This window comes from Aptenodytes patagonicus, chromosome 3 (genome assembly GCF_965638725.1).
Source record: "Aptenodytes patagonicus chromosome 3, bAptPat1.pri.cur, whole genome shotgun sequence".
Classification (NCBI taxonomy): domain Eukaryota; kingdom Metazoa; phylum Chordata; class Aves; order Sphenisciformes; family Spheniscidae; genus Aptenodytes; species Aptenodytes patagonicus.
The window spans coordinates 932,484-959,225 of NC_134951.1; the positions used below are offsets into that span (position 1 = coordinate 932,484).

Sequence of the window (26,742 nt, forward strand, 5' to 3'; positions counted from 1 at the left end):
ACATCCTCCACCTCCAGAAAGTTACTGCTGTCTCATGTAACGCTTCTAACAGTCATTTTTGACAAAAACTTCCGCAGAAGCATTCCTACCACAGTTCATCATGATGGCAAGAATACCGCTCCAAATACAACTGGGGGGAACAATCCGGGGCTAAGGTATTCAGCCTCTAATGGTAGCAGCACGCTGCTGCTTTTTCTACGCAAATATTTTTCAGAATTTTACATTTTAAGTGCATGCATATACAAGCTGCGTTTGTGCTTCTGTCTGTGGAAAGGATTTTTAGTTGTATTTTCATTTATGCATTCACAGCAATGTATTATCTAAACTTTTTATTCCATTTGGGAATAGCATGTTAGCTGACAGCTACAGCAAAAAAGCAAATGTATTTTAACTATTGTGACAATAAATGGGGCGCTCACCTTTATCAATTACCCAGCGCTGAGTGCCAGCCCACTGACAAATAAACAGCGCCCTTGGGAAAATCAAGATAAACGCCCCTTTGCTCATACTGACTCACATCTCAGCTGAGCAATACTTCTTGAGATGGTTCAGATCAGAACAGAGTTGCTTAGGCTGATAAGTTCAGCCGACGCAAAGAGTCAACTATAGGCTTTGTTCATTGAAATGAGCTTGCATTAAAGTAAAAAAAAAATACATTTGCAACAGTTTAGAAGATGCAAAGGTAACTACGACATTTACCAGGATTAATTCGGTTTCCATAGTGTTACAAGTACATACTGAAGCTTCCTAGTTTTTACTTCTTGAAAAGCTAAAAATAGCATGGCCTTTCTGTAAATCTGCCAAAATACGGGCAGCAAACTCAGCATAAATAAGACTCATGGTGCCAGCGCAAGGGTCATAATCCAAGCTCTTGTGCCAAGACCTAGGATCTTCTTCATGAAAACTTGTAAATGCCAATTTGTTCACTGTCCAAAGTTTTAAGCCATTTTACTTTCCCATAACTTCTGCACTATCCTCACTCAGTGTGCTTCAGCTTGAGAAAAACTAGGGAGTAACATATCCACCCTTTATCAAAAGCAAAAGAGGCAGTTTAAGTGCTGGCACAGGTTTTAAACCACAGCATTGAGAATATTTTCATTTACAGATGCTGTTTAAGAGAGAGGTCCGATACAAGCAAATACCCATCAATACTTACCAGGCGACCACCCAGTGAACAGCTCGAGCAAATACATATTCCTAAACTCTGATATTATCAGAGCAGGCACCGACCTTTTACCTATACAGCACCTTCGACAGCAGGGTCTTAAATATACTTATTTTGTCAGCCAAAAGCGTGGTACTTTATGAGCCTCTGCCTGAACCATTTCAAGCATGCTGCGTCGGGGCAAGTATCGAGTGCCTGTGAAGTGGCTATTTCAGTTACAAATTCAGTTCCCAACCGTTCTGCTACTACCGCTGCGCTCAGCACTGCTGCCTTCCACTGAAAATGGTGGTTTAGTAATTATTCCCTTCTAACACTGACTTCCCAGTTTAAAACAACTAATTTAACAGATTTACTGGCATTTATAAGCCTGTTTATACTTACAAACCTGTGACTGCTACGTAAACTATATTTTTTACACTGTTGACTAAACAAGGGGTTTTGGTAGCTTCTAAATATCTATTCTATTTTGAAAATTAACATTTTTCCTATCTGCACTTCTGTTTCATAAATAAGTCAGAAAATTGATCTCAGTGATCAACAGCAAGTGACAGTCCCTCTGCCTGCAGAAGGGGCACATTCTTTACTTATTTTATTGGATTGCTGAAAGGGCTAAAACAGTATAATAATATTTTTTGTAGTTAAGAGGTAGTTGTAAGGCCAGTCAGTGGCACAAGAAGAAATACGTGTTCTGCGCTCTCACGCCTCCGAGTATTTCTCTAAGCTACTTGATGTTTCAGACAGACGCGTACATACCAAAACTTCCTTCTGAGAATGCCAAGTTTAAGCCATCCTTAAATCATGGCATTTTAAACTCCACATTGAATTCAAAGCTTCTTCAGACTGAGCAGGAAAAAAGGGGTTTGAGAGTGGTAAACGTACACAAGGTTAAGGTGAGGACTCTCTACTCCGAGCAGCTGCCTGTTGAAGGGGAGGAAGGAGGTGGAGCGTTTCTTCCCGTATTTTCAATCCCACTGCAGCATCCCTTCCCATCAGCCCGGCTCCCAAGACCTCAGGGACCGAGCTGACTCATTCTGATTTGAAAACAAAGTGTGACCAGGTCATTTTTGTTCGGTCACATGCGGACAGGACACTGGATTGAAATTTTTCAATCGTGATTTATTTGAACTTACAAACCTCACCCTCAGAGCATCATGCAAGGTGTATTTATCTATCAAAAGGTTACTTTATATTAAAGCTCCATTTTTAATTTGGTTAGCAGTTTTTACAGTATTTCTCTGTGTGCACAACAGCACGGTCTTCAGCGTGGCGGACCCAGCAGATCTCCTGCTGCAGGACCCCCACCTTATAGCTCCAGGGGATCCTGCAGACAGAGGAGCACCTGCTGATACTGCTGGGCACAGAAACACGACTCAGAATTCACTGGTTTCACACCAGCTAGGTGCCATAGCACTCAGCAACCTCAACACCAGCGAAGAGTTAATTATTGCCTTCCGCTCTAAATGGAAGCTTAATATAAAGTGCATCCAACAGCGAGTGTCTTCGTTTCACCTCGCCGCTGCAAGTTGATGTAGCTGGATAAAAATGTCCAAACAGACTGACCTGTGTTTAAGGGTGAGGTTTTTTCCCCATTTTGTTCTTTAGAGCATCCCCTTCTTCCCCACTTTCCATTTGAATCAGACATTCACACAAATAGCTTTTTGTTTATTAGTATATTAAAATATGATGGTTTTAAAAAACAATAGTTTCAGATCTACGGAAGTGTCAGAGCAGAGAGATGTTGTAAGCAGACACCACTGTACCAACTTCAAGCTTGTTAAACAAATTCATGATTTAGAAAAGCAGCTTATTTTACGTGTTAAGTTTTGCTTCACCCAATATGCAGTGCCAAATGTCCCCCAGACAAAAGATGCACAAAAATACATCATGCAAATCAAGCATCCCACTCCCCACAAATTCAGGCTTGCAGACAGCAGGGTTAATTTGTAAGACACTAAGCATTCACATGCTATTAGCCTGACATTTTCCACAGACTTTACAAACATTAAGATTTCAAGTTTGCATCACACCGAAGCGCTAATGCAAACGACATGCAGGAAAGGTAGATTAAGGTAACAGAAGCATTAACACCAGATATACTACCATTACTTGGTTTCTAAGTCTGTGTGAAACAAGCAGTTGCTCTTTTAATTAAGGCTTTTGCAGCTTGCGTTAATAGAGAGGAGTAGCTTTAGAACAATCAGCAGTGGTTCTTACCTTCTGGAGTTGGAGTGCAACCCAAAAAAAGGAGAGAAACACCCCTTTAAAAACTTGAGCAAAACAATTGTCTAATCATTAATATGAACCCTCCCCCCCATCCACCAGAACCAAATTTTAAAAGTTTCGGGCAGATCTGCAGTAATACTAAGACCAGGTTATATCAAACAGACACGGGGGAGGAAGATGTAGAACTGTCATATTTTTTCAGTTTATTTTCAAAGAAGCTGGCATACAGCTACCAACCCCAGGCAGGTCCCAGATGCACTAATTCCTACCTTCACCAGTTCATGAACTTTTTATAGAAGTCAGGTGGACCCTTTGGAAATCTCACATGCAGACAGACATATAGGCATTTACTTATCCTTTCACACACCTTCAGCATTACTCACAGCTCACAACTCTGGGTAAAACAGCAGCCCTGCAACCCAGAGGAGCGAGACAGACTGCTAGCAGTTTAATGAAGCCAATAGTTATGGTGCAGGAATGAGCACGTACTGCTTCATCACCTCCATGGGTAATCCATGGTCTGGTCTTGCCAAGTCATTAATAATGCAAACGACACACCACTGGCCTCATTTAAATATTTCCACAGTAGTGGGGCTGAGGGCAGGTAAAATGTTTCATGCTGTAAAGCCAATTTTAACACACCAGCACTAAAGTTCATGAGCGTTTGTGCAAGATCAAAACAACGCAAGTGCAGCCGGCGATCACAGTGAGTTCAGATGGAGCCGCACTTAGACCATAGCGTAATAGAGGGCACAGGAGGCACTCGTGGATGAAGATCAGCCTGGAGGACACCATAAAGCTCTTAGGCACACACTGAAGTTAGATCATTAATTAAATCTATAAATAAAGTCCATCATGACAACTGAATCTGACCGGCAGGAACATCAGTAGACTCTGATACCATACGCTGAGTCCTGGATGAGATTAAAAACCCTTGCAGAAGTCGTCTGACTTTCTCAGACATGGTTTACAGGTGTAAGCAATACCTCCAGGTTTACAGCACTTCATTAGCTCCACCTTAACACAATGTCTGCAGACAAGATACTTGTTCATGTGCTGTTCACATCCCTGAAGGACTATGCAGAAACCAGCATTTTCTGATTTTAAAGGAGGAATCCAGATAGAAGTACCTTCCTCTAAGGCTTTTGGAGCACAGAGTTAAAATTTCAAAGTTTTTGGGTTCCCCCCCTTTGTATTTCAGCTAAAGAACCATGAGACAGTTCATACTGAAGATAAATCCTAAATTTAGGTATTTTTTGAGACCTCGGCTGTAGCGTTTTCTAGAAGAGAGAGTCAACCTGTTAGGTTCCTGCAGCGTTCACCAGTAGGGTACTACACCCCACATTTCTCCTTGCAACAGCTAATACACTCTTTCACATGATGAAAACAGATGCGTAATTTTATTTTGAGATGACAGCAAAAACTGCCACTACCGCAGTCTCAGTTAGGATTAGAGAAGCAGAATATTTTGTTAGTTATGGATTTGATACCTTTGTATAAGGGATATGGGAAGAGTCACCTAGTCAGAGTTTCTCCTACATACGATGAATTTATTTAACGCTCCCCACTAATGATAACAACATGATCCCTCTCTATAACCATTCTCTTTGAACTATTATTTTTCAAACCAACATTTTCCCCTACATGTATTATTTATGGCATCCACTAACTTATTTCCATGTTTTTGCACAGACACAGAGCAGTACAGAAACCTGTGGCTACTTCAACTTTTAGCTGAATTAATGCTAATGAAACAAAAAAGAAACAAGCCCTGTGAGGGTTTGCCAGACCCGTGGCGTCCCTCAAGAAGATCAGCTTTTCTTTCTGTGGTCTACAAGGGGACAAACCAGGCTCCCGATGAAGTATGGGCACTACCTGCTGACAAAGGTTCGTGATACAGAACCAGAAGACAAGGTGGCCTGGAGCTGGTGGTGTTCAAGGGGCAGAAGTTGCACCTCCAGCTTTTCCTCACTTCAGGAAAAAGTCCTGGTAGGGAGCCCCTGCCTGGTTCAAAGCAGAAAATCCTGAACAACGGGATAGTCACGAGTGTCCAGAAGAGACGTTCACCAAACTTACCGCTAACCTTGTTAAATATTAATCTGTAACTGTCACTATGACTAATACTTGACAGCCGTTTGACCAAAAATAGCTTTAACCTGTACTTTACACCAGAGACTTTACACACAAATCCCACTTAGATATAAAGACATCATGAAGGTCTCAAAGAGAATACCATGTTCTGGTAGTCTTCAGTTAAAAATGTTGATAACTGTTTATTTTCTCCAGAAAAAGCCAAATCCAACTTTCAGCTGACTAAAGGGAAAAAATTGCAAGAACTTATTGCACCAGCATTTATTGGCCTTTTCTGCTGCCAGCCCCTTCTCCTGAAGGCTTACAGTAATTAATAGAGCAAAGCTGAAGAAGAGTCTTGCAATTAAAATCTGCGTGCCTGTAAGGCTGGCCCTAAGGCACCTGATTCCAAAAAAATGCCCCTTTCCCATCGGCAAAGCATCGTGAAAGAGCCCCAGAATCCCAGCTGTGAATAAGAAGTCCTGCATGTGACAACCCTGAGAGGTTAGTAATACTTTTATGGACATTTTATAATACCCAACGTCCAGCAGAAGATGGAAAAAAAAAATAGATTTGAGATAACCCAACCCCGGTGGTTCTTAAATAAGAAGCACAGATACCCCCGTTCTATCCCCCCCCATACACACTCAACATGATCAGTATCAAATCCATGAGACATGCACTCAAGGTGTTCCAGCTCATTTGCAGATTACCTTTAAAGAAGCTGTGGATTAAAGAACATGTAAAGTTATTTAAATGTTTGTCAGCTGATGGCTTCAGCTAGCAACAGCACCTTCCAAGGCAGCTCAAAATTTGCAACTTCGCACCCTGAGAAGGGGGAAAACCAAAGCTGTTTTGTACTAACAGAGTATGACCTGTTTGACATACTGTACCCCAGCTGCACATACTAGAAGCAGCCCTTTTAACTGTACTCCCTGTCCACAAATAAGCCTATTAAGGCTTCAGGGTATTGAAGCGACTCACAATCTTACAAGAGGCACTGAAGCCAAAAGACCACTTTGCTAAGGAACATGATGAGGCTGGGAACCATGACTTAGAGTCATTGGGATGGGGAGGAACCCCTGGAGGTCACCAGTCCAACCTCCAGCTCAAAGCAGGAGCAGCTACATCAGGTATCTCAGGGCTTTGTCCAGTCCAACTCTGAATATCTCCAGAAGTGGGGGTCACACAACCCCCCCTAGTCCTGCTCGAGTTTTTTATCACCCTTACGGTGAAAAAATTTTTCCCCTTATACCTAGTCAGAATTTCCCATCTTGCAATTTGTGTTCGTTGCCTCCTCCCAGTCTAGCACTGTGTACCTCCATGAAGAGTCTGGCCCCATTTTATAGAAGCTATTGATAGAAGTGAATGCTCACCAGAAACGCCAACCACCAGATTATGAAAAGCAGTTTTGGATATAGGAACTTTTAAATGTAGTGTCGTACAAAGAGCTCAAGGAGAAGTTTCCTGGCGTGGTTAACTATGGACTGCCAGAGCAACGAGTAGTTTCAAATACTCTAGACCAGTCTACACAGAAAGGCGTTTTTTTGGCAAACATTGTGTTACCTGACCTCCTCACTGTGGGATGCCACAGCTATCACCAGGCAAATTTGATCATACATATTATTTTAAGAAGTTGTGAAAAGCTTTATTTGAATAAATTAACACTGTAAACCAGCCAAGCGTGCCAAATCTGCTACCTGCCAACCCTTGATGGCTGGAAGGACAACTCCCTTCAGCATCCCCTCCCGACAGGGTCCTGCAGCACAGGGCAGGTGAGGGGCCGTGATGCCTAGGCATCAGCTGCTGTCACCAAAATAATTCATCGTCCTCAATGCAGAGGCCTTTAGGGAAGACTATATGGGCACAGGTGACAAACTGAAAGGAGTCCCCTGGCAGATTTTTCCCTGCAGTTCCCTTGAGGACAAGTCCCACAGTGTAGCGCGCTTGCTGCCCACGCCTCCGAACACCTGTACAGAGCACCGGCTGGTCAACACAACGCATGCGCAGAAAAGCCTGCTCATACGACATGAATATGCCACATATTACAGTCTTTGCCACTAGAAAAAATTTATTGGTGCGCTTAATTTGTATTCAAGAAGCTACGTGGTTAGCCAAGGTCAGACAACGCTATAGGAACCCAAGTGTCCTCTCGAGGACGCTTTGCTGTAGGGCCATCCTGAAGCACCTCTGGCAGGTCCTTCCAGCTGTTCCCACCTCCTCTACCCCACTCCCACCAGGCTCCCTACACAGCAGTGGCAGGAAAATAAGCTTCAAATTAGCTTTCTCACTTCAGCACGTTATTTCCCAGTTTCCCAGCTTCCTGCTGTCGCAAGGATCAGGAGGCAGCGCAAGCAAGCGGAAAAGGCAAGCCTGCAGCAGGTCCCATCGCCACCTCGAGCCCCTTCCCCTCTCAGGTCCTGCCTGACTAGGGATTTTTCAGCCACTAGCTCAGATGATCAGAGGACGTTGAGGAAACACTAAAGATGAGCTCATCAGTATGTCAAGTGGCCTGGAGCCATTTTAAGAGCAATACCATGAAGGTTGCTCTGACCTGTGCTGGTTTCCTTCGTCAAAATTTGAGCTCTCGGTAACAGCTCATCAGTAAAAACTCGATATATGTCTCATTCAATATATAGACAATTTCAAGTTGCCAATGCACAGATATTCATTAAAAGGAGACAGCAAGCAGACTGCATAGCAAGAAGTTGTTTCCTTAGCATTTTGACTATCGACATTCAAGGATGAAGGCAAAACTCTGGACGCACTTACTCCACAAGAAATTATCAAATGGACTATCAAATATTCTACCAAGACAATTCTGTATACTAGTCAAGCACGTCTAAAAGGTGGACAATGGCCTATATATGTTCCTCAACTATAAGGTCATGACCAGAATCAGACTGAGCTGATGAAAATTCTTCATTTCTTGAAAGCAAATAAGTGTCCAGAGCCACTATAGAGTTTGCTGAAGGATTCGGTCTACACTTAATATGCTCTGGACTTGTGAAAACACTGAAAAACTGGAGAATCTACAGAGGAATGAGTTACCGTAAGATCTGCTTTTTGGGAGATAAAACTACACTAGCGGACTCAAATCCAAGATTTGCAGTCTCACAGTAGACTTGGACCAGCAAATCTTCATGCTGAGTTCTGTACAGCTGCCCTTCCAGGCAGGGGGAAGAGCATGGCTCGGACTCCACATGCAACACAGCTAGCCAGCAGCAAGAATGAGAGGCTTGCCTGCTATCTGCCAGACGTGGGATGCATGTCTCTCCCATTGTTAGATAGTTTCAGTTTTCTCATTTTCCTCATATTTTTTAAGATAGAGATGAGAAATACATTTTTCACTGGTTATCAGTTTAAATTCTCTTCACCTAGATGAGATTTTTTTGCCCTGGGAGAGCCTTTTATTTGTATGCTCATCGTGGCTTTAAAAAGCAGCTTTTACAAAGAGGAAAGTCTAACAGTTTTGATAGAGGCAGCTTTTAATAGGGAGAGGAAACTTCGTAAGAGCTAATCTATCCTCACATCCAGCGTCAGTGGGATCCAATAGGAACGTCATCCTTTTCAAAATAATTTAAGAACCCTGCATCCCTTTGAAAGCCCCCCTTCCACCCCTACCCTGGGGGGGGTGCTGGGTTCATTCATTTTTTGGAGGGGAGTTATGTTGGAGGAAGAATTTCCTAGCATCAAGCTGTTGAAGGAAGAACCTCCCTGAGAATGAAGGCATGGAGGAGCGTGCAACTTCGCTCCCCCAACCCCATCTTATTTCCTAGCCCTGCAGCAGAAGATAAGGAAATCAAAGTACTGAAGAACAGCTGGGAAATATTTTAGTGGCAAAGCCTTCCGCCAAGAATGGGGAGAGATCGCACTGTTGGTCCTTAACTCAATCTGAGATGCAAGAATATCCTCTAGCAGTAAGCAGCCTCCCTCTTCCTACAGTTATCACCTAAGTCCAGACGCCAGCCTGACCTTTGCTCATATTTCTGAGACAAGTCAACGGGAGAGCTGTTTGCCTTTTAAGTTCATCCTCTCTCCTCTTGCAAGAGAGTGACCAAGTATAGAGTTTTTCCCCACTCAGGCAAGATCCTCATTTCATAGCGCACAAGCTACTGGAGGAGTAATACAAATGCGACACTGCTCTGAACTACACAGAAGCTACAAGCCCCGTGTTTTCTTTCCAGATGAGGGCAATCAGTATCACCGTAGTTCTCATCACTCAGGAAGACAGACCGCTCACATTACCAGACTCAGAGGACAAGCTAACCACAGAAATACAGCAGGCTTCCGATTTTCACCTAGCAAGAGAGGAGAAATATAGGAAACCGGTTAAGAAACCTTATGGAAGCCTAAAGTTACAGTGCTGGCAGCTCATTTATACAAGTGTCGGACTGAGCAGCTCCAGCCCTCTTCACATAACCACCTCCTTGTCTGGAAGGAAGTTCCCTCCTCAAGGATGCTCCGAGCTGGATGCTCAGAGCGTCTTGCAAGAAATTTGGAAGGACCGACTTGCCAGTGAGAAGCGTAAGTCAGCCACTGCCTGGAGGGCAGCTAAAACTTGAAACCAAACTGTTCATGACACACATATCTCTAGTCCAAATACAACTAGGAAAAAGGGGACTTTGGCTTCTATACTTCCCCCCCCCCAAAGTTGTTTAAGAGTTTGTTTTGGTTTATGTTAGAAATTCCATGAATACTTGAAATAAATGTAGCCAGAGCACCATGTCTGTTTTCATTTTCACTGAGACTGAGCTAGTGGTTAGATGTGTTTCCTTGCTTTAATTAGTATTTGGGCAAAAAAAGTCACCGTGTTTGGACAGACATTCACAAGCTCGTATTTTACACAGTGTCCCCTATAAAATCCAAGAAAAACAAAACATTCACAGCTATTAAGAGAAAAGGCTGCCAAAGATGTCTTTCAAAGATGCTAACTCTTCAGATACTCTTACACTGATTTTAACATACTGTCCTGGTTTCGGCTGGGATAGAGTTGATTTTCGTCCTAGTAGCTGGCACAGTGCTGTGGTTTGGATTTAGGAGGAGAACAATGTTGATAACACCCCCATGTTTTAGTTGTTGCTGAGCAGTGCTTATACTAAGTCAAGGACTTTTCAGTTTCTCATGCCCTGCCAGCGAGAAGCTGGGAGGGGGCACAGCCAGGACAGCTGACCCAAACTGGCCATAGGGATATTCCATACCATGTGGCATCATGCTCAGTATATAAACTGGAGGGAGTTGGTCGGGGTGGAGGGGGTGGGGGCTGGCTGCTGTTCGGGGACTGGCTGGGCATTGGTCAGCTGGTGGTGAGCGGTTGCATCACTTGTTTTTCCTGGGTTTTGTTTCTCTCTCTCTCTCGTTGTCTTCCTTTTCATTACAATTGTTATTATTTTATTTCAATTATTAAACTGTTCTTATCTCAACCCATGAGTTTTCTCACTTTTGCTCTTCTGACTCCCTCCCCCATCCCACCAGGGGCCGGGGGGGAGGGTGAGCGAGCGGCTGGGTGGTACTTGGTTGCCGACTGGGGTTAAACCACAACACATACCCAAGGAGGTTAATGAAATCCAATGACAAGTTCACAATTTTGATTTAAAAAGCCACTTATCAGACAAATGTGATTCCCTGTTGCTAACTCTTGGTGCCCATCTATCCCACGCATTCAAGTTTAGGGGACTTTCACAGCTGGTGTTGCTGGGGTTAAAACCATTATCCCATGCATCTTCAAAGCCTCATTTGAAGGTGTGTTACAACATGCTCAGGCTTCCCCAAGCTAGGCTGCCATCAGAGATAAGGCAATATAGGATGTTGGACAAATCTTAGAGCCAGATACGGTTACGCTGCCAGTTCATCGCGTGTTTATCCACATGTATTTTATTTTTGCGGTTTGCAAGTAGTGACCTGTAGGTAGGAAAGAATCTCATAGGATTAGGGCAGCCTGTCAAAACAGGCAAACCGAGAAAGTTACGATGACAGATCACGCAAGAAGTATAGTTCTAGCTTCAGGATGCCCTAGGTCTCCAAAACTGAAATCTCAGAGTACTGGTCCTGGGTTGACCTTTAAAAATATCTCATGATTAAAATTACTTGAGTACTAGGATAAAATTGTAAATACAGGTAAGATAATCAGCCAGTATCACCCCAGGTGTCTGTATTGCTACAAACCCCCCTCCATCTTATGAAAGACCAAGCCTTGTCCAAAAAATAGCCAAGTTGTCCTGCACATAGCAGAAATGACTGTTCCTGTTTTTGTCCACGCTCATCTCAACTGCCACCCTTCTTCCCTGCAATTCCAAATCCTCTACAACAGTACCAGCCCTTCGAGTCCTCTAAACTCTTTCAACATGCCCTCAAGCTTCCTCCCAAGCAGCTGGCCAAGTGGCAGCGCATGCCAGGAATCATTAGAGCAAAGGGAGATGGACTGGCCGCGTGGCCAAACAGAAAAATGACTGCTGGACACTAGTTGGGCTCCCCATTCTCCCTCATTTCAGCACATCCGTAGAAGTGGCAAATGACATTCCTAAAACTATTTTCTTTCTGGAAATCAGAGATATAAAAAAGTTAGATATATCTAAGGATTTGAGGCAATAGATGCTGAATTAAATACAAACAAACAATGCAGTCAAAACTGACAGAGTTTAAAGATTGTGTGGCTTGTGGAAATAGTTTGCTACTAAAGAAATTTGCAATTTTATCAAAAGCAAATTGCATTGAGAAAAAATTCAAAAAACTGAAACGCCTTTGACACACATGCTAGCAGGAGAGCCCATGTGCTGCCTGCAAATTTACACACCATTTTACCAAACTAAGAGTCCTGCAGCTGCCTGCTGTCTCAAGGCAACCAAGTACATGGAAACTGCTGTAATCTGCTGTCAAAGGCTTTGCCATGGTTTCCTGCCAGAACCTCCACATAAGAGGACTCAAAATGTGGTGAGCTCAACACGCTCATCTGACAGCTTTTATACCTTCTCCAACATGATTTTTCCTCTAATAAATGCTGATTTGTGTTAAGCCCATCTTGTCACAGGCTATGACTTATCAGAAGCCCAGTCCAGCCACAAATACATTACTGGCACTAACTGGAATTGAGTTGCTTAAGAACTGACAACCTTTTAGATCTTAAGCTAAATAAAGCTTTATTACATCAATCTAACATTTAAGGGGAAAGACCACTACACAGCATCCAAGCGTGTCCAAGTCAGTAAGGTGGATAGCTGAACTAGAGAAACTGAGTTTCACATCTGACTGCTCCCACAAACATCTCTTGGGATTGAAGATACTGAGGAGTTTGTGCTGCCCTGATGCTCAGCTGCAGCTTTTTTAGAGAGGAAAACAACTTACTATCAGCTCAGGCTAAATCCCCAAATCAGCTCTGAAAGAAGGACTTGAGGTTGAAAAGGACTATATGGCACCGTGGCATTTCTGTTCTGGCTTTTTTTGACTGTTCAGTCCAAAATCTGGCCTGGCCAGCCAGAGACTGGATCTTTCACCCCATATCTGAGCTCCTGCCTAAGGCTCTGCCCCAAAAAGAGCACTCTGAATTGCTAAAAAGGTTCACCACACCACATCTAAGCACCTGGATGTTTGCTGGACTTGTGCTTTGCCATCAGCGAGGCCACTAGTACAGACAACTGCATTTCTATCCTTGGGAGTGCACAAGGGGCTGACAAGCGCGGTTACTGTTTGCAGACATGCCTTTGATGGATTAAGAGTATTTAACACAATACTGAAGCTGCCCTAAGGCTGGTAAACCTTTGATCTGTCTGAATGTAGTACTGCCCCAAAACGAAATGCATCCTGCAGGAACTAAGCCCCACTTTTGTCACCTCCCTAAGAGCTAAATATTTGGTTTCCTTACTTTTAGATAAACTGACTTTTCCAAAAAGCAAACCAGCTTTGTGTTGTCCACAACTTGAGTGCAAGATCTTGTTATCAATAGCAGAATTTCTACACTTGGGCCCTTGAATATTTCTGCCAAAGCAGATGGATTGCTGTATTAAACTGGCGAAGTGGAGTGAAAAACATAATTAAGTCAAATTCAGGATGGCTGTTATATTCCAAAATAGATGAACTGGCACATCCAATCCTCTTTTTCCCTCCCTTTTTCTTTGCTCTTAGAAAACAGAAGTATAAATACTTTGTACTTCACATGGACAACTGTTCCCTATCTCACCAGATACACCTGTCCATCTCCGGGAAATATATATGCGCAAGGACTCAAGAATTAAGCTATGGTAACAGCAGTTCGAGAGCTGTCATCCGAGTTGCTCTGTTTTTCTAAAGCAGATCAGTATCACCCGAGTTGGTGCCCTCCTTTGCCCAGCACACCAAGCACCCCGTCTGCTCCTCGGGGGGAACAGGAAGATCTCTAAAGCAGAACCAGACGCTACTCCAGATAATACTAAAGAAAATAGCATGAGGCTTAAAGTTTTTTAAATAGGGATTTGTAAGTGAGGCTGCTTTTTTACTTCCTGGAAAGCTTTAACTTTTGTTTTAGGTCATTTCAATTAAACTGACTATTGTTTTCTTTTTTTAAAGATGAAATAAAAAAAATAGTTAAGCTTACTTCAGTACCTGGAGCCTGAACTACCTGATCAGGTCTAGTTTACCTTACATAAGAGCTGCAGACCAGAGTCATGCATACCTGGAAATTAAGCATGACCCTTACCTAGCTTTCTTGGTGAAAAGCACCAGTGACTTGAGAGCTTGTTCGCAAATGGGACCTAGACTCCAATTCTGCAGGTATTTAACATTTCGGTCCCAAAAATACTTAGGAGATGGGGGTTAACAGTAAACTAAACTAAGTTGGAACCAAAGTATGAATGTTTTACTGGTATGGGTACTTAACTCACCTGATTTCTTTAAGTCCTTCTTTCTGGATCACTTGAAGGATCTCTTTATGGCTCATAGGTGTATTAGGATATTTCTCCAGGACCTGGCAAGCAAAAGCAGATTGAGAGGAAGTTACTCATTTGCATTTTTCACATTAATATTCAACTGCACAGAAAACTAAATTGAATGGTTTGGACATCTCCAAGGATACAACGGAGGAAGAACTACTGGCCTTCTTGCACCTCATTACCACCCCTTCCACCTGAAGAATGTAAGGAGCAAAGAGACTCCAGAAGACTGGCTAAAGGACTTATTTTAGTGCAATTCCCAAATTTTATTTCAAATGCACTGCCCACAGATAACACCTCTTGGAGAATTAAATGCTCCACAGTAACAGGGTGGCTTCACAACCATCAGCTTCACTTGGGAATGCTTCAGGAACTGCTGAGGTCCCTCAGACATAAAACTTCCAAAAAACAAATCCTTAATGTCTGCAAAGTTGAAACTAATACTTACCGAACTGATCAGTAGTTAAGAAGTTTAAGGAAGTTTGGGGTTTAACACCATTAGGGTTCTTTGAAAGTCTCTGCACACAGTTCAGGCTTAAAGTTCGTAAATATGGTCTACAAAAATGCTTCCTGCATTAAGTTGCCAAATACACTGCCACCCCTTCCCCAGCCCACACTATGCACACTCCGATGCCTCAGGCCACTCACCTCCCTTTCAAGAGGACTAAGATGCAAAAGTATAATTCACAATAGCGGACAGAGATGCTGAAGACTTCTGAAGGAAGATGCCAGTTACCAGACGTCATTTGGATATTTTAAGCAATATTCGTGCTGGGGGGATGGGCAGGAAATGCCTCATTTCCTTCTTAATCATCCGCTTTTGACCCATGCCCAGCACAGCAACCCTTGAGTTCTGACTTATGTCTTTAACCAGAAAATAAACCATCGGTATGTTAAGTATAAAAACCTACAAGTGACTTTGCAGAAGGAAATTACCAGTTCTAATTTCTCTGCTCAACAGCCGTGCAGAATGCATGGCTTCTCCTAAACCCCTGCACCTTGTTCCCTCCAGGAACATTTAAGTTACCCTGATGGCTGCAGATTTAGCTCTCTTTGGAAAGGACTTTGGAAAGACCTTGATGAACTGCAGCATCTCTCTGCTTAGAAAAACAAAGACCTACGCTTAGCACCATTTTTAGCTTTGGAAGCCCTAGCTGATGTCCCCATCACGTTAAAGACTCTTGTTCAGTTATGTTAAGTTATGTTAAAGCCTGACTTTCACAGCAGCTTAAGCTATTTCCAGACCTAGTATGTGACTTTTGCCAAGGCTGGCTGGCGGCAATGAAACATACTCTGAAGCACAGCACTGAACACCAGCACAGCACTTCGGCTTTAGTCCCTTCTTGAATAGCAGAGTAGCACATGTATAAAAAAGTGAGTTTAAAACAGATTTAAGTGGGATTTGTTTACACTCACTCTGGTATCAGCCTCGGTGACTCATTCCACTTCATTTCTAGCTGTATTGTAACTAAGGATGCCCACAGCAAAAGGACACAAAATTAAAAGGACACAAAATTAAGGTGGTTGAAGAGTGATTTAAGTCAGACCACTGCAGTTTTTACATTTATATCAGCTCCTAATTCATGTTCGCTCAGCACTGCCAAAGAGTCTGCATACTTTTATACCATTAACTTGGAACAAAATCTGAAAGCTTGTTCTGCACAGTGTGCTGAAAGCCCATGGAGGGCAAGAAGAGTTAAGACCATCTCAATTTCCATCTGTGGTGTCAACTTTTTCACTGCAGCTAGCAAAACAAATTAGGAGAAAAATAAAGTGGTGCTATGATTCCATTAACAAGGAACTTCAGGGCATTTGCCATTTCTCACACACAAAAATGTAAGTGTGCATTTTTTTTCTTGGGCACTGTGTTTTCCTCTTGACTTTCACTACATGGACGTGCTCTTGACAAGTCCCATCTCGCTCATACCTAGAGCGGCAACACCACATTTCATTAATTTTTCACTAGGCACAACCACGATGCAAGCTAATACCGTGTTTGACGAGAGAATCTCATCATTAAGAGCAGAAAGGAAGAAAAGGTTTTCTAATTATATCCTTCAGCTAAAGAAAGCTGAAAGAAAAAGAGGCTGAGGGTAAGACATCGTAACAGCCTGCCAGTACCTATGAGACAGTTAAAAAAATGGACCCAGACTCTTCACCATGGTGCCTAGCAGAAGTATGACACCAGGTAAAAGCTGAAAGAGAGGTGGCAAGTGAGTATAAGGAATAACATTTTCATAATGAGGACAGTCGAGAAATGGGACGGGCTGTGTTATTTCCATCCTTGGAGGTTTTACTCAAGACCTGACTGGATAAAGCCCCAAGCAATGTGGTCTAACCTCAAGCTGACCCTGCTTTGAGGGAAAAGGTGGAACAGAGAGCTCCTGAGGTCTCTTCCAACCAGATTATCCTATGATCCTATAGGTGCCCACATGCATAAGTGGCAAGGGGTAGTAGTCCACAGACCAGAAGAACTCTACCAACTTCTCCATAACATCCTGGATCCAGTCTCCCAGCAAGCAACAAACTTCTCAAGACAGCAAGTCTGCTCAGTGGATGGGTTCCTCAATCCTTTACTGAAGGAAGTCTCCAGCCATTGTCACCAGCTGCTTCCTCTTGGTGGCACTGGGTCATACCCATAGACCAGGCACAACCAGCCCAAAATTTGCCAGTCTGTCAGAACTGACTGCTCCTCTTGTGTTGCCAGAACCCAGTATTTGTTCTCCATCCAAACATCTGCATGCAGAGGAAGGCTTTTTGCTGCTGAAAGTGAGAAAGCTTCCACATTCAACACTGCCCCTGACAAGGGAATGCAACTTTTTTTTATCATCTCCTGAGTAGTGTGAGGCTTGGGCTGTTGCGCTGCAGCATCTCTGCAAGTAACCGGTTAATCTCCCATTTGCCCACCCTAGTGCTGTACAGTCTGCTCACCTCCTCCCACAGGTGGTTCACCCAGAAGCTCAAGCAGAGGCCATGCTCCACTGGTGAATCATAGAATATCTCAGGTTGGAAGGGACCCACGAGGACCATCGAGTCCAACTCCCTGCTCCACATAGGACTACCTAAAACTAAACCATATGACTAAGAGTGTCGTCCAGATGCTCCTTGAACTCCGACAGGCTTGGAGCCGTGACCACTTCCCAGGGGAGCCTGTTCCCGTGACCAACCACCCCTTCTGTGAAGAACCTTTTCCTAATGTCCACTCTGAACTTCCCCTGACGCAGCTTCATTCCATTTCCTTGTGTCCTATCGCTGGTCATCAAAGAGAGGAGGTCAGCACCTCCCCCTCCACTGCCCCCCTGAGGGAACTGTAGACTGCGATGAGGTCACCCCTCAGCAATGAGGTCACTCCGCAGCCTTCTCTTCTCCAAGCTGAACAAACCAAGTGACCTCAGCCTCTCCTCGTAAATCTCACCCTCAAGGCCTTTCACCATCTTGGTTGCCCTGCTCTGGACACAATCTAATAGTTTGATGTCCTTCTTATATTGGGGCGCCCAAAACGGCACACAGTACTCGAGGTGGGGCCACACCAGCACAGTGCAGAGTGGGACAATCACCCTCCTCAGCCAGCTCGCTATGCTGTGTTTGATGCACCCCAGGACATGGTTGGCCCTTTTGGCTGCCAGGGCACACTGTTGACTCATATTCAACTTGCCATCAACCCAAACCCCCAGATTTCTTTCCGTGGGGCTGCTCTCCAGCCTCTCATCCCCCAATTTGTACATATAACCGGGATTATCCCATCCCAGGTGGAGAATCCTGAAGCCACCATCATATTCAATCCTAGCCTCCAGGAGGAGCACCAAGCATTCCCTGCAGCCTTGTCTGGGACAAGGCCTCTCACAAACTGGTGGTGGGGTGTTCAGCCACTGCAAAGACTGACATCCTATCGTGGTGTCACCACCACCGGTGTGCCAACTGAAGCACTGACGTAGTCTATGTGAGTAAGTAGACACTCTTGTAGCTCAGTTTGATGGCGTTAAAGGTCCTGGTGTAGAGGTGAACGTGCTTTTGTAAGATTACACCAAAGAACACAAAATAAATCAGGAAGAAGACAGATTAGAAAGAAAACTTTGGTTAGAGGAACCTGAGTAGTAAGGAGAGCCACTTTTTTTTTCTTCTTCCCTACAGTTATCCATCTTCAAGAATACACGTGTAACACTAGGCTGTAACAAATACAGCACCGAATGAAAGAAGACTGATTCAATGGGTGACACAGCTGTGAGCACCCTTGAAGCAATCTAACAATGGGATCTGAGCTGCTTGTCTTCCCTCCCCAGCTTGAACATGCTGTTTCTGAACAGAAAGACTAGAAGAGCAAAGAACGTATCAGTAGAATTGTCAACAGGCAACTGAGGATCACGTGTTGTTGGTCTTGCAAAGAAAGTTTATAGCTCTGCATGGTTAACTACAGAATAGCACCATGCATCCAACATAGATTTTATTGACTTAATTCATCTGACATTCTGCTCAGAGATGCCGTATAAATTCTTATCTATCAGTATCCTTGAAAGATAGTTTTACCTGCCAGATCACAGTGCAAACTCCAAATAATTTTCCATTGGGCTGGATGTACAAGAATATTCATCTGAGGACATGACTCTCAGGTGTCTTCTAAGTATAGAACTGCAGCATTTTGCTAGAGCCGCAAGTCTGGGTACTGCAAAAACAGATCAATATAAAATGGCCTATTCTCAAACGCACAAGAACAGCGTTTGTAACTCCAGGTTAACCATTAATACTGACTTCAAAATAATGCAAATCTGTATCTCAAGACACTTAATCAGGAACACACAAGTAGCCAAAAAGGCTGCCTGTCCACTGGGAGAGAAGACTGGGCTCCCAACATCTAGACCCTTCATTGACTCTTGACCCCAAACGGTCAACAGATGGATGAGAAACTTTACTTTGCCCCTCTCCCCACCCCACAATACACCAATAAAGACAAACTGCATGAAATCAATGCTGCTAACAATACAGCTTGAGACTTTTAAGGTGTTGCTTTGCTTACCAAAAACAATCAAACAGAAGTCTGGCCATCTCTACTGAGGAAAGACTTTTAAATAGTCTTCATAGACATGATTATCTGCTATCAGATTATCTGCTAATCAGCAATAAGTTTTTAAAAAAAAACCAAACAAACTTCAAAACATTGGGGTTGGTACTAGGTCCAAGACTGTTTTCCATTAATGACCAACGACAGCACAGAGTGCACCCTCAACAAGTTCACAAACAATACAAAACCAGGAGGAATGGCTGATGCACAAGATGGCTGTGCAGCCCTTCAGAGGGACCTTGACAGGCTGGAGAAACAGGCAGACAGAACCTCATCTCAAGTCCACTGAGAAATGCCAAGTCCTGCACCTGGGGAGGAGCAACCCTTTGTTGACCATGAGCCAGCAGTGTAACCCTGAGGCAAAAAAGGCCACGGGCACCCTGGGCTGCATGAGGCAGAACGCTGACAGCGGGCTGATGGAGGTGATCCTTCCCCTCTGCTCAGCACTGGTGAGACAGTATCTGAAGTGCTGTGTCCAGCCCTGGGCTCCCCAGTTCAAGACAGGCACAGACAGACTGGAAGAAGTCCAGCAAATGGCAGCAAAGATCATTTTAAGGGACTGGAGATTCTTTGGGGGGGGGGGGGGGGGGGGGGGCGGGCGGGCTGAGAGACCTGGGATTGTTTAGCCTGGAGAAGACAAGGCCCAGGGAGATCTTGTCAATGCGTATAAGCACCTGATAAGTGGTTGTAAAGAAAACCAAGCCAGACTCTTCAGTGGTATCCACTGAAAGGACATGAGGTAATGGGCACAAGTTGAGTGTGGTGGTGTTTGGGTTTTTTTTCTGTCGGGTTTTTTTAATTATTATTCTGACAGTGGTCAAACACTGCAAAAGGTTTTGTCCTACAAACCTCACTTTCAGCAGAGTGGTTGGACTAGACAATCTCCAGAGGTCCTTTTCAACCTCAATTATTCTGTGATTTTATGACCTTCCTCAAGTGATCCAAGAGAAGCTGATGTAGTCACTAAAGGGCTGAGGTTAAGCATCACCACATAATTTTATGTTCCCCGTGCTTTCTAGCTGACCAGGTTAAATCCACAGGAGGCATTTCCCAAGCCAAGCTGTGAACCACTCGCCACAGGCTATTGTGAGTGCTAAACAATGCGTGGCAAGGAATGGGAAACTCATGGAAAATGTTAATACAAAGTCAACACCTTCAGTTTAGGAACTTCACTCAAAGACAGCTGGGAGAGTATTTTGAGGGGAGGAAAAAAAACACACCACCAAACAAACTAAGAATCACTCCACACTTGCCTTTTTTGCCTTTTTTTTTTTTTAAGAATTTTCCTTAGCCATCTGTTATTATCTATTGTCAAGACACTACTGTGACAGATGAATTTGATTAGACAATAGTCATCTTAAAATGATAGAAACAGCCTTCAGAAAGTATCTATGGAAGTAGTGATCCATGTAATCTAACCAGCTACACAGCAAGAGGGGATCTCAGACTTTCACTTATGATAACTAGAAATATGGGAAGGAGGGAGAGGAGGACGCAGAAGCATGCAGAAGGGGGAAAATATTCAAAAAGCTTAGCATTCTCATTCTTCATCTCAAAATACTGGAAAAACTAGCAGATGAAGTTGCAAGTCTAACAAAATAAAGCAAGCTATGGTCAGGAAGAGAAGTACAGATTCAAAGTTTTATGGATTTTAGTCTGAATGGCTACCTGTAACTTTGACATGCAAGGCATAACTGCAGAAAAGGGTCCTCGATTCACTATTCCTGTCCCATAAAATAGGCATTGAAAACCCTTTCATCATCTGCAAGTTCAAGACGACATCTAACGAGGAAAAATAAACCACCGTTATTGTAAAAGCATGAACAGGAACAGGTCATTGTCTAAAGGCTTTTGGATCACTGAAAACTTTTTATCCAGTGAGTACCAAGCAATTAGGTATGGTTTAAATAGAACAAACTCATGAGAAGGGTCCAAGATTTGGGAAACACGCCCAATACTTAAACTCAGTCTAGACAAGCTCATCTGGAAAAACAACTTTTCTGGCTGAGCAGCCATGGCTTCTTCTAACAGCAGAAAGTTTGCACAAGAATTTAGAGACTTTTTTTTTTTTTAACAGTGGTCAGATGCTTCCCAGAAACCTCAAAGCACACACATCTCCTGTGCAACCTGATCCCCGACCAGATCTAAGGACAAACCAGAAATGAAAAGGTTGGACAACCCACCCCTGAGAGCGGTCAGGGGACTCTGAATCATCAGTCCCATCTTTTCCAAAGGCATACAACCCCCCATCAAATAACTTTAAGCAGCATGCCAAGCTCTGCGAGTATCCCAAATAGGGGTAATGAACATTTAAATCTGCACGAGCCACACCACCGCAGGACCGCTTCACATATCAAAACACGGCTGGCACAATTTTATCCGTAGCTGCCTTTAAGGAAGGGGCACAGACACCAACAACAGCCCAGTGACATTAACCCAGAGCGTTTGCTCCATGGCCATTTTGGCTCACTGTGGTTTTGCTAACTGTAGCTAATCCTGCACTGTAGGATCAAAGTTTCTTGTGTTGGGCAACCACCACCACAGGTGAAACCGATAAAACGACTAGCTTTGGTTACGCAGGACCAAGATTAATCTGCACTATCCTGATAACAGTTGTCATCTCATGCTCTTTAAGAAACTTGCTTAATACTAACTCTCAGCATACTTAGATAAGCAAAACAGTTCACATCTTCAGATGCAGTAGTAACTCTGTGCTGCTTTACAAGCTGATCCAGAAGAACCAGGTACAAGGACTAAAGAGACTCTTAAAAAAAAAAATAGATACACCTTAAGTACCTTCTCCTCTCTCTTCTGCCATTTTAATCCCATATCAGATCTTTCACTTGAGTAATTTTTTACTGTGTGTAAATAAATAAAAACTACTACTATCTGCCACAGAACTGAATTTGAGAAGCATTTTAAAATTAAGAGTCAGGATTTATAAGCTACCTTTGTACTACGCTCAGCACTAGCCAAGATGAATCCAAAGAACAAACCAGCAAGTGCCAACACTGAGTACTGAAAAAGCCTTATTACTTGAACCTAGCCATTGATACTGAAAAGCGTCAGCGTTCAATATAGGTGAAGCCGTATACTTGAGATGGTATCACTGATGCTCAAATTATGCCGCCTTAGCTGTTGAAGCGTTCTAGTTGGCTCATTGTTAACAAAAGCCATTAACAGTTCTCTATTTTATAGTAAGCATTGTTTTATACCCTGAAGCTCTCCTGGTTTCTGCAAAGGTTTCCAAGAAAAACAGGATCATCAGAAGAAAAGATATTGCCTAATTTCACATCTTGAAGAAAGGCAGCTTTCTTACTCTTACAGTATTGATGGTGTGAAAAATTTATTCACACCACCTGCGATTAAATTTAAAGCATTACATTTCAGAAGGTAAGCAGCTATATCAAGCGGACCCAGAAAAGTGAGAGTCCCCTACGAGCACCAGCCTACCACGCCAGAACAAAGTCTCCAGCAAGACACATTAAAAACCTCTGCTCCTCAAACCAGCTCAGTTTTTCCACGTTTCCCAGATATCACTGATTTACAAGCCGTGGCAAGAGGGGAAGATTGTGTCACACCTCAAATCTACAGCAGAATAAGCAAAACTGCATTTTAACCAGGTTGTTTACAGAACAAAAAAGTAAGCTTGCAATTGCATCCAAACTGTTGAAGCAGAGATCTGACATGTTTCTTTAGCTAAGGGGAGAGAACCGCGGGGCGGTTCAGGTGTACCAGGGACCGAACACAAGCAATAGAATAGTAAGAGTTGAGGCTCTTGCTGCATGAAATCCTTGTCATTACAGTACCCCTTTAAAACAGAGGGGCAATTCTGGAATGTGTAATAAAAACAGGGAAACACCCTGTTTGTTGATGTTGAAGATGTTTCAAGGCAAGAGATACTATAAAAAGGAAAGCAAATTTGACAATAGAAATTACTTCAAGGCTCATATCTCTTATTATGGTTTTGCTGAACTCAAGCTCGAAGTTCGTATTCTACTTCCAGGTCGAGCTATTGCAACACGATCCAGAGGAACCCTCAGCTCTGGCCGTGCTGCCTACCAGCGTTCCCAACTTCAAGAACGAAATGCAAAGGCTCACGGATTCCCAACACAGAAAGCCGAATTTCCAGCATCTCCCTGTACGACAAGGATTTGCCCATAAGCAAGCATCCTCTTAACCTTAAAGGAAAAATATTTCTACTACGAAATCTGAACTTGCTGCTCGAGTCATTGGTGAGGACATCCAGGTCCCAACCAGCAGGATGGAGGAGGAAGGATGGGGGTGAGGAGGAGGAGGATGGGGTTGGAAGTGCAGGCAAAGGCGGGGCACGTCAGCACAGATCTTCTCACAGGTGGCCCAACCCACAGTTGGGAGCAGCCTCCACCTCAGTTGCTGGACCTCAGAGAGGACCTGCGGTGGCCAGAAGCGATGCCTTCGGTCATCCGAAGCGCTACAGCATGGAGCTACAGGACAGAAACCATCAAAATCAAAGAGCTCGCATAAAAGTTTACAAGAATCAGTGTGCCGATGCATCAGCGTTAAGGGCAAATAGGAGGGGTTTAAAAGTTAAAAACAAACAAACCAGCCTCTGAACGTGATTATCCAGGGTTGGCTGCTTTGGGAGTAGCTTGGCATGCGTTTTCCAGCATTGTTAACCCCAAAACCAAAACAATCTCATCTCTACATCAAAGCTTTCACCTCATTTTTAGAAATCTTTTTAAATTAAATCAACAACCCTTCTCGCTCCAAGCCCCACATAACAGCAGTCTGTTCTCAGTGGGAACTCCCCGAAGCTACCACAATTCCCACGTGCTGCACTGGCCGAGCTGCAAGATAACACACACTTGTAAATGAGAGAGACACAGACTGAGCAAGAGGGATGACTGTCCACACAATTAAATTTTTGGTACTGGACGTTGGTACAGCCAAGGTTTCGCTCTGAAAATACACCAAACACTGACCCGCATGTCACGGACGCAAACTGACCAGTGTTACCAATGCTATTTAAATGAACACAGTAAAGAGAAATGTAAATGTCTTGGGCCACTATATCTGCAAGAAGTGGGACATTTATCTCCTCCAAACTGCACCCCAAGTCTCTCTAGTGACTTGAAATCTTTGGTTACACAAAGTTTCATCTTTGGTTTAACAGAGTTAAAACTGTTACGGTATCTTCTCATACAGTACTAGACAGACCAGATAATCTCCCCGTTTGGGATTTTATGCCTTTCTTCAGTCCTTTGACAGAAGATGAGGAGGGAAACCACAGGAAGATAATCTTAAAGCACAAGAGCAAGACAAAGGGCTAGGATTATATTGATCAACTGATGATTAACTGAAAACAGCTCAGGAAGAAAGCAATGAGAACCTGAACTCTTACACCTTTGTGTTTAGTCTACAGTTGTCAAAACCAGTAAAAGCAAGGGTGTTAACTTGGAGATGTAGTTAGAAGCTGAAGATCCAGGATTAGCTTAGGAGGGATTTCCACATATCCTATTTCATCTAGATTCTTTCTAAAAAGATGCAAACTAGATATATGGTTCCTTACATTCGTCATTCTCCTGTAGCTTCTTACTAGGAAATGCAAAATTACTTTTCCTTTAGAGCTTATAAAGACACTGCAGTGAACCCTCTTATGCTAACAAAAGACGGGAGCTACCTAAGCCCACCACTGCTCTTCCCCTTCCCAGTTCCAGCTGCTCTCAGCTCTAACTGCTCAACATGAACAAAGCTCTGGTTAGCGGGGAGTTCCATCCAGAAAGCTGGACCATCACGTAGCTACTAACACTCTGCTCTCCTGACATTTTAATACACCACATAACAATCCAAATAGGGCCAAGTTGTTGGGAATCCGACACTTCTTTCCAGTGAAAATTGGGTGGGAGTGTTGATCTGCTCGAGGGTAGGAAGGCTCTGCAGAGGGACCTGGACAGGCTGGATCGATGGGCCCAGGCCAACTGGATGAGGTTCAACAAGGCCAAGTGCCGGGTCCTGCACTTCGGCCACAACAACCCCATGCAGCGCTACAGGCTTGGGGAAGAGTGGCTGGAAAGCTGCCTGGCGGAAAAGGACCTGGGGGTGTTGGTCGACAGCCGGCTGAACATGAGCCGGCAGTGTGCCCAGGCGGCCAAGAAGGCCAATGGCATCCTGGCCTGGATCAGAAATAGTGTGGCCAGCAGGAGCAGGGAAGTGATCGTGCCCCTGTACTCGGCCCTGGTGAGGCCGCACCTCGAATACTGTGTTCAGTTTTGGGCCCCTCACTACAAGAAGGACGTCGAGGTGCTGGAGCGTGTCCAGAGAAGGGCAACGAGGCTGGTGAGGGGTCTGGAGAACAAGTCTGATGAGGAGCGGCTGAGGGAACTGGGACTGTTTAGCCTGGAGAAAAGGAGGCTGAGGGGAGACCTCATCGCTCTCTACAACCACCTGAAAGGAGGTTGTAGCGAGGTGGGGGTCAGTCTCTTCTCCCAAGGAACAAGCGATAGGACGAGAGGAAACGGCCTCAAGTTGTGCCAGGGGAGGTTTAGATTGGACATGAGGAAAAATGTCTTTACTGAAAGAGTGGTTAAACATTGGACCAGGCTGCCCAGGGAAGTGGTTGAGTCCCCATCCCTGGGAGTATTTAAAAGACGAGTAGATGAGGCGCTTAGGGACATGGTTTAGTGGGCATGGTGGTGTTGGGTCGATGGTTGGACTCGATCTTAGAGGTCTCTTCCAACCTTAATGATTCTATGATTCTATGAAATACTGGAATACACCACTTGACTGTATATCCCTGAGCATTACTGCTAATAGATGCTTCTCAAACATTTATCCCCAGTATGACTATCAAAAGAAAGCCCACCACCAAACACGTATCTGCTTCCAAGACTAACTAAGCATCCTTTTGCAGACACTGCGTGTGGAGTATCACATTTGCAGAAAGAAACTTCATGTGAACTCGCCATAGGAAGCCTCACAAGTGAAACACCCCAGGAACTCCCGTGGGCAGCTGCACGCACGCTCAACCAAACCCCACTCACCGAAGGCTGGTGTCAAGTGCAAGTGAGCCCGAGTGACTCCAAGCAAATCCATACAGTATGGCCTTCCTTTTCCTGAAGCAAAAATAGTGGGGTGGGAAGGACAGAAGGAGTAATTTAACTTTTAAGAATTAAGAGAAATTGTTCTAACTGAATTTAGATTCTAAATAACACCTCTGCTATGGAGAAAGGCTGAGAGGGCTGGGGTTGTTCGGCCTGGAGAAGAGAAGGCTTCGGGGAGACCTTACTGCAGCCTGTCAGTACTTAAAGGGGGCTTAGAAAAAAGATGGGGACAGACTTTTTAGCAGG

At 43.9% G+C, this 26,742-nt stretch overlaps 1 protein-coding gene across 2 annotated transcripts in view; it reads right to left on the minus strand.

The window, feature by feature from the left end:
* ASXL2 (ASXL transcriptional regulator 2) overlaps nucleotides 1–26,742 on the minus strand; it is a 122,386-nt gene that overhangs the window by 75,982 nt on the left and 19,662 nt on the right. Inside the window, exons 1-2 of one of the 2 annotated variants that reach the window (XM_076332470.1) lie at nucleotides 15,007–15,042; nucleotides 14,311–14,393 (exon numbers count right to left, since the gene is read on the minus strand). In XM_076332470.1, the coding sequence (XP_076188585.1) occupies nucleotides 14,311–14,366 (56 nt within the window). In that variant the 5' untranslated portion in view covers nucleotides 14,367–14,393; nucleotides 15,007–15,042. Of the gene's footprint in view, nucleotides 1–14,310; nucleotides 14,394–15,006; nucleotides 15,043–26,742 lie in introns of those variants that run through there. The other variant, XM_076332469.1, reaches the window with a different exon arrangement.